Here is a 14,402-nt window from a genome sequence, read left to right as displayed (position 1 = left end):
CTGCAGAGTTCATAGTTGAACAGTGATGGCAAATCTTCACAATGGTCTATCACTGCTACAAGCCGCTGGAATAACAGCTGTGGATCCACTACCACTGTCTCTCCTTTGATCTAGGCAGTTGATCTAGATTCAAGTGTCACTGCTTGGTCAGCTTTCCTGAAGATGAATTCCTCCACTCGTTTCCCTTCCAAAATCTTGCACGCAATTTCCCTTGATTTCTCAACATTGACTCCCTGCTGGGCTGTCATACCATTAGCAATGTTGTGAAGGGAAGGGTTCTCAGTGAATGTCTTTCTCTTTGAGATAGGTGACCAGGGCAAGAGTGTCACTGACATCTCTCTGCCTGGCCTTGGACAGGTCTTTATGCTGGTCGCTGTCTCATATGAGACACCCGTGAAAGACTGCATAGCATTGTTGATGTTTGCACGTGCTGGCATTGAGAGGACCCACACCAAGCGTTGAGTCTCTGTAAATCCTTTTCCTCTTGTTAAGCCTCCATGTGTTTTTACACTTCTCATGAGCACCTGCTCAATAATGAGATCAGTGGACAGTCCAGCCCAATACCTGTTTATCTGCAGCGGTCACTTGGATCTTTGGAACAGGTTTGTTTTGTTGCATTCCTGGTGTAATACAAGCTATTATACCCATTCCATGGAACGTCCCAGTACCATCAATGGTTGCCACATTGTGGCACGGTTCACACCACTGCTGCCTTTTGCTCGTAGAACAACCGATGTGTTTTCATCACTGAACGACTCATTACATATTTTACACTTCTCCATTTCTCCCTGTTTACATACATTACGCACTGCATAAACAAAAAAAGAAAAGAAAACAGTGTTGTCTAGCAATGAAATGAGGCCCAATAGAATTTGTTAGTATGTTTCAGTAGACTATGACGATGCTACTTCAAGATGAAAAGTAGTTTTGGCCTTAAGCAAAATGTGTCTACAGTAAAATGTCTAGTAAAATGTCTAGTTAAAAAGGAGTTGGTAACTAAATGTTCCGATTGGGTTTCTAGCCTAGATATTGCTGTTGCTAGCTTCTCATAACACTGCAAAGCTACTTTACAAACAGTGGAAGTCTGATGTGTGGCCCACCTGGTCTGAAATACTTGCTAACTACAAAAAGAGAAGCAGTTCTGGTGTCTGGCTAAATTATTTTAAAGAGCTGGAATGTCTGGAAAGTGTGTCTATCTGGTTTTTCATCTGTCTTCTGTGTGAGAGTGAATCGTTTAGTTGGTAAGAATGACTTCTGCCTGTAATCTCGTAATCTTACCAACAATACCAATCATTTGTAAATCTACCGGCCCAAAATTTAATCTCGCCACGTTACTAATGACTAAAATGGCTATTCTGACTTTCTTCTGATGTTATCTGTGGGGGAATGTCATTAGGTAAGGCTTTTTCGCAAAAAAATTTAGAAAGCAACTGGAGTCAATATTGTACAATCAATTCTTAAGGTCAATATAAGTCTTTTTGTGGCAAGTGACCCAGGTAACTGTGGCAAGTGACTTCAAATTTATCGTGTTTATGCATAGGTTAAATTACTGAATGGACATGTGCATATTTAAAATAGAGTTTTCAAAGAAACTTGTACTTTCACTTTGTGAGGTTTGATTGTGATAGGAGTAAAGGAAAAAATAAGCCCATTAGGGCGTATTTTGGGCATATTCGATTAGTATATTAATCATTTGCATATTCAAATTAATTTTCAAAGAAACTTCTAATACAAAATGTTTTACTTTTCATGTAGACTTTCATTGTGTAAAGTTTTATTGTGGTAGGAGTAAATGAAAAAATGCGGGTATATTTTGGGTAGCCTATATTCGATATTCGGTAGGCACATCTCGGATTAATGAGATTTAAACATATTTCCTCAACTAGGATTTCTTAGGATTTTTATTATGTTGTTCTGGACACCTTATAGAAATGATTTTACAATTAGTTCTATTTTTGGCTCCAAAATGAGTTACTTTGCCTGGACTATCAGTAAATAAGCTAGGTAGGCTGCACATCCGTTGTCATGTGACTAGATTAACCAGAAGGGGGCAGCACCATAACAAATAATGAGGGCAATGATGCGTGCTAAAGCACTCGCAAAAAACTGAGCTTTGTCTCTCACTTATTCGGAAGATTACATCAGACACGGCCAGATTGGGAGGGAAGGCCTTTAAAAAAGAATTTGCACAGTGAAATTATGACCGTGATGCGGTGATAAGGGCGAAATGAAGCCGGATAGCGCAGGCATCAGATTTGTTGGGGAGTTCAAGACGGTTTGCATTAGAAGTGATGGGGGGAGAAGATATCTGGATCCCGTATAAAACCCCGTGAGATTCCAACCGCTTGGCCAGACGGAGCCGACCTTATCCACCACATCCTGACCGTGATTGTGAGAACATCCTTCTGCAAATCAGCAGGAAATGAGGAGGTATTTGAGGCGTGCATGCATGAAAATCTGACACTGATGCACCACTGTTGGCCTCTGGAACGCCGCGTTATGGAAATAGGAGGATAACGGTATTCAAGCGGCTTTTTGCTGGCAGTGGCACCAAAATAAACCCGTCGGTCGTGAGCACGTGCTTTTGAACTGGACGTTTGTCTGATCAGACCGACGGAATGGTGTCTTTGAGATGTCACAGGAGCAGGTATATATGGGCCACTCTGGGAGTGCTGGCGTTGTTGTGGCTCTATATCTTCCCCGTGTATAGGATTCCCAGTGACAAGGAAATGGTGGATGAGGTTCTGCGGCAGGGACAAACATGGAGCAGAAACCAAACGGGAGTAGATCTGTACAGGTATTTCCATTTGTTGAATATCACATTCATGCATTCATTTAATTTTATTCAATCATCTATGATGGGCAAGGCCACTTATCTGTGATGGAATTTTAAAAGGCTGTTTAATCTCAGTTGTCTCTTTACCTGTAATTAAGTAAATGGATTGAATGCACTAGGTTCCTCGTACATGTAATCTGGCTTTCATGCTGATATGAGTATTGCAGAGTGCAGACATCTCTCAGGAAAACCGATTATGAGAACGCGCATGCGCAGAGGGGGGAGATTTGTTTGAAACGTTATCTGTCCCCGCTCTGAACTCCCAGAAAGGGTGGCCATTGTGACGTCATAAAGAGGTTGATTCTGTTTGGTCAATCTCATGATTGATGTATTGAATTATATTTTACAAAGAGAGCGAAGCATATGGACGTTATGGTTGATTTGCATTTTCCCTCTAAATTCTTATTACCATAATGCACAACACAAAAATATCATTCTCATGAATGGAATGCAAAAACAAATTTTTATATAAAACATTTGTTGTGCTTCCTAGTTTGATTTAACTCGTTTAATAGTTTATTTAAATGTAAAAATGCTTCAGTTATGAAAAACTCCATTAGACATGGTAATTAATAGAAAAAAAAGTAATTATTGGGCAATGTACTTAATTGACATAAAAGTAATGTCAGAAAATAACGTGTGACATTTCAAAACATTCAAAAGAGAAGTCCTTTCTAACAATAAAACTTTATTGACACTTTTTTAAATCAATTTAACATCCTTTCCTTGCTGAATAAAAGTATTAATTTCTTTCACAAAAAAAGAAAGAAAAAAATTACTGAGCCCAAACAGTTGAACGGTAGAGTTATGTTAAATTGTAATAATATTTCACAATATTGCTGTTTTTTCTGTATTTTTGATCAAATAAATGCAAGGCTTGATAAGCATAAGAGACTTCTTTCAAAAGCATAAAAAATAGTAATGTTCTGACCTGGTACTGTATATTGTGTGCGTGTCATTAGATTTTGGTTTGAAATTTATTGGGACAAGTTAACAGTTGTAAAATGATTCATGTCAGTATCGCACAGCTTTTGTTAAATTAGAAATAAATCTGTCGGTCACAATCGAAAAGGCCGGCTGTGAAACATTACCGGAACCAGTTTGGACAGTGGATGCCAAAATTATTCATTTGAATATAATTTTGCTTTCCGTTTGTGCTTGCTTTCAATTTGGTCTTCAAATTAGTTTGTGTAATGCACAGCCATTGTTCTGCTAAATAAAAGACTTTATGCTTTCAAGAATGTGTGCTTGTTCTCAGTCAATTAGAAAGGACATTTTCACAAGCCCTTTTCTGTTGTTCCTTCTGCTAATGTCAATTGGTTTGCTTTTTTGTCTTGTTTGGCAGGAAGCTGCTGACAGAATGCTGTGATCCAAAGAAGATGTTTGCGATTACTAAGGAGAACTCTCCAATAGGCAAAGTCTTGTGGTATGATGGGGAGATCTACCATTACCACACGGTCAACAATGAAACCTACCCGTTATTTGTTCAGGTACCGTCTTTCATAGAAAGAAGAGCCCTGAAAATGACTAGCTTAGAAAAGCAATGGCATATTTCTACTCGTGGTGTTTTAAATCAAAGTCCCATGTTGCTTCTAACAGTAACCTGAATTTTTTTTCTTTACTATAAAATGTAGCTATGAATGTGGAAGTGTTTGGAAGAGAAGCAGTTGGTCCAGATTTTTTTTTCTTTTCCACCCCCACTCTCCATGAAGCTCAGCATTGCGCTCTGCCTTCTAAAAATAAACAGGCATGGGAGAGACACTCGCATGGGTCCTGATTGTACTGGGCACCATGCCGCCTTTCAGTCGCAATGTTCCTCCTACACTGTCTCAGAGCCCACGCTCATTTTTGGCCAAACACACACTTTAAAGTTTCAGGAGTGAAAACCGCCTTTTAAATGCAGGAGTGAATCCCTTAAATTACCGTTCTGTGTGCTGAACATGACTCTTCCGAAACTGCAATGATTGTCTTTTATGTTTGTAGAGGCTGCTTCACAGAATGTGCTCGTAGTGTTACAGTGTCCACTTATTGTAAGCTTTTTTGGGGTTGATGTTTCAGCTTCAGTTTATGCAGTTATTAACTCTTTTCCCACCAGCACTTAAAATAAAATAAAAAAATAAAAATTATGGCCCCCAGTATATTTTGTTGTATGAATATCTGAACATGCAATATATCAAAAGAAAGAACAGACCCTCTGCTTTTTAACAAAAACCCATTTTTATTCTAGCATAATGCATTCTTTTTTGAATCAACACTTGAATGTGGGTGAGTTTCATTAAAAAAAGGCAACATTTTGAGCAAAAAGCTGAGAAAATCACTTTTTTGTCAGACTACGTCAGGATGGGATTCAGAACGATGATCCAAAACGTGGATCGAGTCCATCAACGCCCTCAAATCTTGCACGGTCCTGTACCTCGTCTTTAGTCGACATTTCATTCAGTAACATTAGGCAGTTTTGATTTATATACTGTTTATTGTTGATGGTCGTGTTATTTTACATATGCATATGATTACATATGCTATTGCTTGTTTCTGCGTCGTCTTCGCATGCGTTTTGATCAGGAGATTCAGTACTCTTTCAGAAGATGCGTCATAGCGCCCCCTACCGTATAACAGTGAAAACATGGAAAGCCATGGAAAAATTCCGTCAATGGCGGGGAAAGGGTCGCGATGTTTCTGTCTTATTTTCAGCAAAGTATTTCCATTTATTTAGTTAGCATTTAGCTTTTTTTTTTTGCTGATTTGCTTGCAAGATCTGACAACGTGATTCAGGCTCATAGCACATACAGACGAGAGATGCATCTCTTATTTTATATACATATTTTAACATGCATCATTGTATCTCATCTGTCATCTCTCTCATCATACGTCAATAACAATTAGTAGTTCAATTCGTACGCACTGCATGGAAGCTTATGGGTAGCAAATTTCAATTTGAAATGTAATATGCAAAATGACAATGCAATATGTAAAATGGCAATGCATTTCTGTATTTAAATTTTAATTTTCCAGTACATTTGTGCAACGCTGGTGCAAAATGAAAATTCAATTATAAAATTTACATTTGCCATTTCATACACTAGTTTTAATATGTAAATTGAATGCATATTTTAACGCTTTATAAGTTGCAGAATTAAAATGTATTACAGAAATGATTAGATATGTTTAACATGTTCAAGCAAAAACTGTAGCAAAATTGTATTAATTGCATTTACACTCACAGTTTAGACACTTGCGATTGCATTTCAATTAAGTGTCCCGCAATGAATGTAGCAAAATTCAATGTGCAATTTGAAAATGTATTCTGAGCCGATCGCGTGCCCGTCCCGCCCTGTCAATCACTGCGTGAAGTTGGCCCCGCCCCCAACCCAATGCAAAACGTCGGCAAAATAGGCTCAATCGTTTTTACTTCGTTTGTGCTGTAATTTTTGTTTGTTTGTGCTGCTTCTGTTTTTTAGATAGTAAAATAATATTTATAGGTCATTCTGTCACCCAGCCCGCCACATGCTCCAAATAAAACAGTCTCGTTCGGTTTGTGCCGGTTTTGTTTGTGATGCTTCAGTTTTTGAAATATTAGACCGAATTATAGACGATGACGTCACCAGCCCCCTGACCTGCTCCATATTCACCCAAAATAGTCTCGTATGTTTGTGCTAATTTAAGCCGATAAACATTTATTTTGTGCTGCTTCGGTTTCTTAAATATTAAAATAATATTTATTGGTCATTCTGAGGTCACTCAGCCCCCCTACCTGCTCCACATTCACCCAAAATAGTCTTGTTTGTTTGTGCCGGTTAAAGTTTCGTGTGCTGCTTCGTTGTTTAAAATATTAGACACTGAATTATAGACGATGACGTCACCAGCCCTCGGCCTGCTCCACATTCACCCAAAAAAGGCTAGGTCGATGAATTTGACCCGTCAGATTCCGTGACCATGTACATATGTATTAATACTAGTGGTGGGCCGTTATCGGCGTTAACGCGCTGCGTTAAAACGCGCTGCCTCTTATCGCGCGATAAAAAAAATATCGCCGTTAATCTATTCCCCAAGTTGGGTTGGGAGATGGCTCTACTACACAAGCTATGATGACGCAATCTACCCGCAGCCGCGAGGTAAACCCGGCTGCAACGCATATTCGTCGTCATCTTAAGTAAACACGGCTGAAAGTGAAAGCTGCAACGTCCATTATTTGGACTTGGTTCGGATTTAAGCCGTCCGACAAACAGCAGCAAACTATCCGAGTGTGTGGGGTAACGGTTCGGTAAGTTAACACACGACTAATCCGTTCTACCACCTCAAATTCAAAACGAAACATGATATCACTGAATACCAGCGCGCGCGTATTATTCTCATTCCAATATATCTAGTGGTGTAACGTTAACACATAATCTCTGTCTACGCCCGATTTTAAGAATCGTTGTTGTGTTTCTTTTTAACTGAAAAGACATCAGTTAGACAATATTATAACTTTAAATTTGGGGTTTCATAAGCTCAAAGCTATAATAAACATTAGACCTACTTAAGATCTCTGCAGCTAGTGTACTTAAATTTTATTTATCTGCAAAATTATGTTGTATACTTACAGTTTTGCACAATATATGTTCTCAAAACTACATATACCCTTTAAAAAAAATTAGCAGTTGTTTAGCAGGGTCTGTGTAACCTGTTCTGTAATGGTTTTATTATAATATACTGTATATCGTTATCGCAAAAGGCTGCAATGTATATCAAAATATAGATTTTAGGCCATATCGCCCATCCCTAATTGATAGCCTATAGGGTATATGTCGAACGCCGCATTACGAAACCGGAAAACAGAACGCATCGCTTCCGGTTCAGGTCTTTTGTATGTGCTTCATGCATTTTTTTACTGTTTTACTCAAAATAACTTAAAAGGAGCGAGCAAAGATGATCATAACCAATGTCCCTCGCATGTGAAGATCGATATTTAAAAGTAAAAAAAAAAAAAAAATCTTCACACTAACGTTTAGATATTTAAATAGAATAAAAAGCCAATAACAAAGTGAGATAGGTAGGTTAGCTGATTACCTTAAAATTCCATAGATATCGGCATCAGTTCATACGGCTGTTAACTACGGTGGCCGAGAGAGCTCAACGCGCTGCAAATGAAGAAAACACATGCAAACAGAAAAAAACGCATGCAAACAGAAAAAAACACATGCAAATAGAAAAAAAACACATGCAAATAGAAAAAAACACCAGCGAATAAGAAAACATCTTCATCAGTTTTACAACTCACGTGCGTCCCAATACTCACAACACAACCAAATACGGAAACGCGCTGCAATTACAGAAACGCGCTGCAAAAGTTCACAACACAACCAAACAGAAACGCGCTGCAAATAGAACAGAACACAACGGAAATGTTTCCGGGGAACCCAATAAGTGACGGACGGACGGCTCGCGAGCTTTACCAGAGAGACGCGGGCTCTGGCTTTACCTATGCCCTAACGTTACTCTCTTAAAAGGGCAGACGGCAGAGCCCTTGAATTGGGCACTTTGGAGGGAGCGGGGCACTTGTGTGCCATTATGTTGATGAAGGGAGCAACGAAAGACAACGTAATTTCCTCATTATTTTCACCTGGGATGTTCCCATGACAACGCAGCGCGTGTCCATCAGCTGAATAGCTGTTCTTACCAGAAATATAGTATTAATGCTGTTAACATAACTGTTGCAAATAAATATACATTTTATACAACAAAGTTTTTAAAATATGTGTTATATCTTTGTGTGAGTGTCTCAACTTTAAAACTTGCCGTCTCATATTTGGACCTATAGCTACATTCTAACATTTCTTACGAAACTTATTTTAACATAACATGACAAAATGTGTTCAATGTAACTGATGTATAGATTAATGTCTTTTCCTCGTTCTTTTTCTCTATCTTTTTTATTTATTTATTTATTTTAGTCTTCAGCTCATTGTTCTTTTTAGTATTCTTATGACATTGAACATATCGCAAATACATTTTGTATATTGTATACAAAGTTGTATGTCATAAACGTGTCATCTTTGTATGTTTTGCAAAAAAATATAAAATAAATAATAATAATAAAAGTAGACAGCTGTAAGCACGTCCTAGCCGTCCGTCCGTCACTTATTGGGTTCCCCGGAAACATTTCCGTTGTGTTCTGTTCTATTTGCAGCGCGTTTCTGTTTGGTTGTGTTGTGAACTTTTGCAGCGCGTTTCTGTAATTGCAGCGCGTTTCCGTATTTGGTTGTGTTGTGAGTATTGGGACGCACGTGAGTTGTAAAACTGATGAAGATGTTTTCTTATTCGCTGGTGTTTTTTTCTATTTGCATGTGTTTTTTTTCTATTTGCATGTGTTTTTTTCTGTTTGCATGCGTTTTTTTCTGTTTGCATGTGTTTTCTTCATTTGCAGCGCGTTGAGCTCTCTCGGCCACCGTAGTTAACACTTTCTATGACAAGCGGATGCGATGAGACCAGGTTTCCGGTTTCGTCATGCGACGTTCGACATATACCCTATAGTAGTTGATAATAACATAGGCCTATGTTGCCTACGGACGGTAACAGTACAGAAGTAACCTTTTACAGTCTATGAGTAGAACAGCTTTCTCAAGCAGTTTGTGATGCATTTTGGAAACAGTTCCTGAGATGAGCCCCTGGTCTAATGCGCCACCTGGCTTGAGAAACCCGTTCTCAAAGACTTAGCCTACTTTTATAGTCATTATTTGGGTAGCACACATATTCTGAATGCTTTCGGCAGAATTCAAATGAGCCATTTTAATCTAGATTAATCTAGATTAATTTCAAAATTAATCTAGATTAATCTAGATTAAAAAAAATTAATCTATGCCCACCTCTAATTAATACCTTATCAATATGCTTTATAAAATGGAAAGGGACTCGCATGTCTGCCTCATATTTTATGATTATATAGCTGCAGAAACAGAGATGGTCACACATCACATTCGTCACTATATTGAACATTACAGTCAGTTATAAATAAATAAAGAGCGGTCACATTTTTCGGTAGCTATTAATACCGAATACCAATGGAGCTTTGTCATATTATGTGATCAAAGAGTAATAGGAAAAACTATAGGATCCTCCAACATTATTGGGTATTACAGTTAATAGTAGGCTAATAAGAATAAAGATAAGCATGTATCAGACAATGATAATATTTGATACAAAACGAAACCATCAACAAAGTCCAGCATCAGACAACAGCAGCGCAGCATAATGTTGACATGGGTGTCGACACGTAATAATCTTCGGAAATACTACCATTTCTCTGTTCACGCTCCACTTCATCTGATCTCGTATCAGCTCTGCCGCCGCCGTGTTTCCTTCCAACACCTCAAAATACGCACCATAGCCTATGTTTACCTGTTGCCGAGCCCCGCCTTCACACAGTGATTGACAGGGCGGGACGGGCACGTGATCGGCTCAGAATGCATTTTCAAATTGCACATTGAATTTTGCTACATTCATTGCGGGACACTTAATGGAAATGCAATCGCAAGTGTCTTAACTGTGAGTGTAAATGCAATTAAGAAAAAATAACATTTAAATTACAATTTTGCTACAGTTTTTGCTTGAACATGTTAAGCATATCTAATCATTTCTGTAATACATTTTAATTTTAATTTTGCAACAAAAGCGTTAAAATATGTATTCAATTTACATATTAAAACTAGTGTATGAAATGGCAAATGTAAATTATATAATTGAATTTTCATTTTGCACCAAAAGTTGCACAAATGATGGGAAAATGACTACCTGCATTTTTTGGTTCCTTAAATAACTGAACTTTGGGTTTACAGCACAAAAGGGTGAATTGTAAACTGAATTTAGCTGCAATTTATGCATTTATGTGGCCATTGATGCACACACAAACGCGCAAAGCAATATCCTACACACAAGCCCCCACCTCGTTCTAATCTAGTAACAAATAATGTGTTTATCATAGCATAGATGCACTTGATCAAACAAGAGCTTAATTTTCCTGAGGGATTTTTGCATGAATGTTCAAAGTGAATGCTATTGATTGATTGGTTGGCTGGTTGGTTGGTTTATTGATTGATTTGTGGGATTTACAGTTGTAATTCATCACATTATCTCGCTTAAGTCAAAACATTATATGCTTATGGTAATGTTATGTTTATTTTTTTCCAATTCAAATGAGCTTTATTGGGGTGAATGTGTGAAATAGCACAATATTGCCAAAGCAATAGACATATACGAACTAGATAAATCTAGATAAATAAAAGCGGGAAAAACATATGTGTACATAATCATAGTATGCATAAATGTTATCACAATTAACATAAAATACTAAGTAAATGAATTCAGAGAGCAGTTATAAAGGAAAAAGAGTGTTCAGCCTTTGTCCCGCATATGATGGCAGGAGTACACATGCTGCGCTGCCAGGTGGATACTTTTCTTTATATTCCAAAATATATATAGGCTAATATTGTAATAGTGCTATAAATATTATAATATGTATATTATGTGTGTCTGAGCAAATGGATATTTGTTTCAGTCAAAATTATACCCTGAATGATTATAATTATATAAGTGTCCAGTTTTGTACTTGATTTATTGTATGTATTGGGTAAGACTCCAAACAGTAATGCATCATAATTATGACTGAATGAGGCACTTTTCAAACCATATGCCAACTGTGAGAGAGCCACTACATGATGTAGCTGCACCTCTTATTACTTCTGTATTGACACACATAGAAATAAAAAGACCCAAGCTAAGCTCTTTTGGCTTGGACCAGTAAGAAACCTCTTAGCAATACCATAGGAACTACCCAGAAAACCTTAGCAACCACTTTGCAATACACAAATAACTACTCAGGGCGCCTTAGATAGTGTATCAACTGCCCACAACACTCTAACACCTGGCAAACAGCAATTTTTTTTCCAGAAAATGTCAGAATCTGGTTTTGATTTGTAGATTTAAACCAAGGAAATCCTACAACTCATTTAGAAGGCAAATGTCTGATTATGAGTGTTTAATTATGCATGCGTGATGCTAATGGATCACCAGGGGGTTAACAAAGGGTCTTTTCATTGATTCAGTTTCACTCAGAGGTTCACTACTCTTTGAAGTATATGAATATTGAAGTATCCTTGATTTGAATATCTATTCATCAAAAGAAAACAATGGAAATGTAATTTGTGTGCGACTCTTTATTCTTTGACCCACTTGTGTAACTCCCACGATTTTTTTGTTGCTAGGATACACCATTGCATCTTCCTCTAAAGAAGTGTTCGGTTGTGGGCAATGGAGGGGTCCTGAAACACAGTGGTTGTGGAAATGAAATTGACCAAGCTGACTTTATCATGAGGTGAGAAGATGGTAATATTTTCTTGTTCTGGACTGGCTGAATGTGTCAAATTATATAAAAAAGGAGGGGTGTAATGATACCCTCATGTCACGATTCGATACATATCACAATACTGAGCTCACAATACGGTATTATTGCGATACAAGACATGGTAAAAGGTTAACAAAAAATGTACTGTTGATTCAAATGCTAAATTTGGTGTAACATTGGAGGTGGAAATGAATAGGCTTGGACTTGGTGCTGGAAACCCAATGCGCAGGACAATGGTGACACCAAAACAAAAATATTCATGATTCTGGAGCTGAAAATACAGAATTATTTTAGACGAATATGCTTGCACTCTGTCACTGACTAGATATATTTAAAATAATGCCACTTTTTACCGGTAACATCAGACATTATCAGGACCCACAAATATTCCCCCATTGCATTATTATGTATTATATTCAACATTATATATAGCAGTTTAATGTAGTACTGACTAACTCTGAAAACTTTCATTTTGTTCTCAGTAATTTTCTAGAGTAATGTTGTAATGTTGATACACATTTTTGTATTTCGATATATTGTTACTTCCCTAATATTTGCAGAAAATGTCAAGTTTATATATAAACATATTTGCATGTACACAAGCTAGAGCAAAGGTGAAATGCAGAGAACTCTCTTATAATAGTAAATCTTTTCTTTAATAGTAAACTTCTTTATGAATGTGGTTGCAGAAAAGGAATGACTTTAACTGTTTCTTGAAAGTAGTGATGGTTTCAGCAAATTGCATGAAGATAGGCAGTTCGTTCCATCTAACGCCTGTTTCACACACACTCCGTTTGCAGTGCGTATGCAGCATGCGCTATAGTGCTTTCACATATGCTGCATTTGCAGTGCGTAACTGATCCACGGCTGTACCGCAAACACATTCTCGCTATTTTTTTTTTCAAATCGAGAAGTTATGCAGCAACTTTTATTAGAAAAAAAAGTTTTGTCAGCATTGCACACATATACACTCTTTAATGGACGGATGCACGTTTAAAGTCAAGTCAAGTCATCTTCATTTATACAGCGCTTTTAACAATGTAGATTGTTTCAAAGCAGCTTTACAGAGATAAACGTATAATTTAAGGTAACAGAGATTGTTTTGGCTTTATAGCGGTTCTTTAGTAAAGTTATTTTCCAGCTAAATGTAGTTTTGATTGATTTGCTTCCATAGCAACGATCATTTGTTATTAAATTTGGGGCCGCTAAGACGACACCATTCTCTCTACACAGACTTTAAACGCGAACCTGTGAGAAACGCTGATGGCGTTCACATGCGCATTAAGAATTGGTTCTATAGTTATGTGCGTTTGAATATATGTACGCAGGTTTGGAATTCCCTACAAACCAAGCCTAAACAAAGTACTGGTGTTTCCTTATAATTTTTGATACAGAATTTTATTTTATTTTATCAATTCGGGGAAGATACGCGAATTGAGTTTCCCAACAACGCTTTATCTGTAGAGTGGTAAAGGGATCCTCCATAGGGAGAGACTAGTTGGCACTTCAGCACAGTGTTGTCATCGGGTCCAGGCGAAGGTTTAAACACAATTTAAACAACGTATGCATTACTTCTATATATATTAAGTTGCTCAAGCAAGTGGTCAAATATTTAACCATGTACTTGTATTAAAATTGCAAACATTTTAAATTAAAACTTAAAATTGACAAAAACAGCCGACTCTCATGCCTTTTCTTTTGCATTTAACTTTTAATACAATAAATCTTGCATGTCACAAAGAACTTGTTTTTCCACCTCCACGAATGAGACGAGTGTTGTTCTCTTACGAGAGGTTCTCTCGTATTGCGTAAGCTTGCTTACGCTGCGGGAAAGTCTTCTTTTCTCGAGATACTGAAGCCAAAAATTATCCTTAATTTCATTTTTTGTCAACGCAGTGCAGCTGCGGGCAGCTGAGCTAGAGCGGCATACTGCGCGCTCATTGGCTGCCGCGCGGCAACTGCTTAAGCCTACCAGTGAGCCTGGCGTGACGTCACGCCCAATGAGGGCGCGCGCGCCCTAGCGCGTCACAGCCCGCCAGAATGGGCGGCGTCAGAGCATATATAAGGAAGGCTCGTAGGCTATATTCTCTGATTTCTGTCTTTTCAGCGAAGCACTCGCATCGCTGATCTCGGAGAGGAAGCCGTCGCCGTTGTCCTTCAAGGCCCAGCTAACGAGCCAGCTTAGGT

General features: G+C 37.9%; 1 protein-coding gene across 1 annotated transcript in view; it reads left to right on the top strand.

Moving 5' to 3' along the window:
- The first annotated feature begins 2,070 nt into the window (after positions 1 to 2,070).
- The window catches only part of st8sia1 (ST8 alpha-N-acetyl-neuraminide alpha-2,8-sialyltransferase 1), a 28,207-nt gene continuing 15,875 nt past the window's right edge, over positions 2,071 to 14,402 (top strand). The window contains exons 1-3 of the mRNA XM_081364455.1: positions 2,071 to 2,797; positions 4,182 to 4,326; positions 12,076 to 12,185. Of these exons, the coding sequence (XP_081220581.1) occupies positions 2,619 to 2,797; positions 4,182 to 4,326; positions 12,076 to 12,185 (434 nt within the window). The 5' untranslated portion in view covers positions 2,071 to 2,618. The remainder of the gene's footprint in view (positions 2,798 to 4,181; positions 4,327 to 12,075; positions 12,186 to 14,402) is intronic.

Source organism: Scardinius erythrophthalmus (genome assembly GCF_964197995.2).
Source record: "Scardinius erythrophthalmus genome assembly, chromosome: 4".
In the NCBI taxonomy this organism is placed as follows: domain Eukaryota; kingdom Metazoa; phylum Chordata; class Actinopteri; order Cypriniformes; family Leuciscidae; genus Scardinius; species Scardinius erythrophthalmus.
This window is presented reverse-complemented; position numbering and strand designations above follow the sequence as displayed.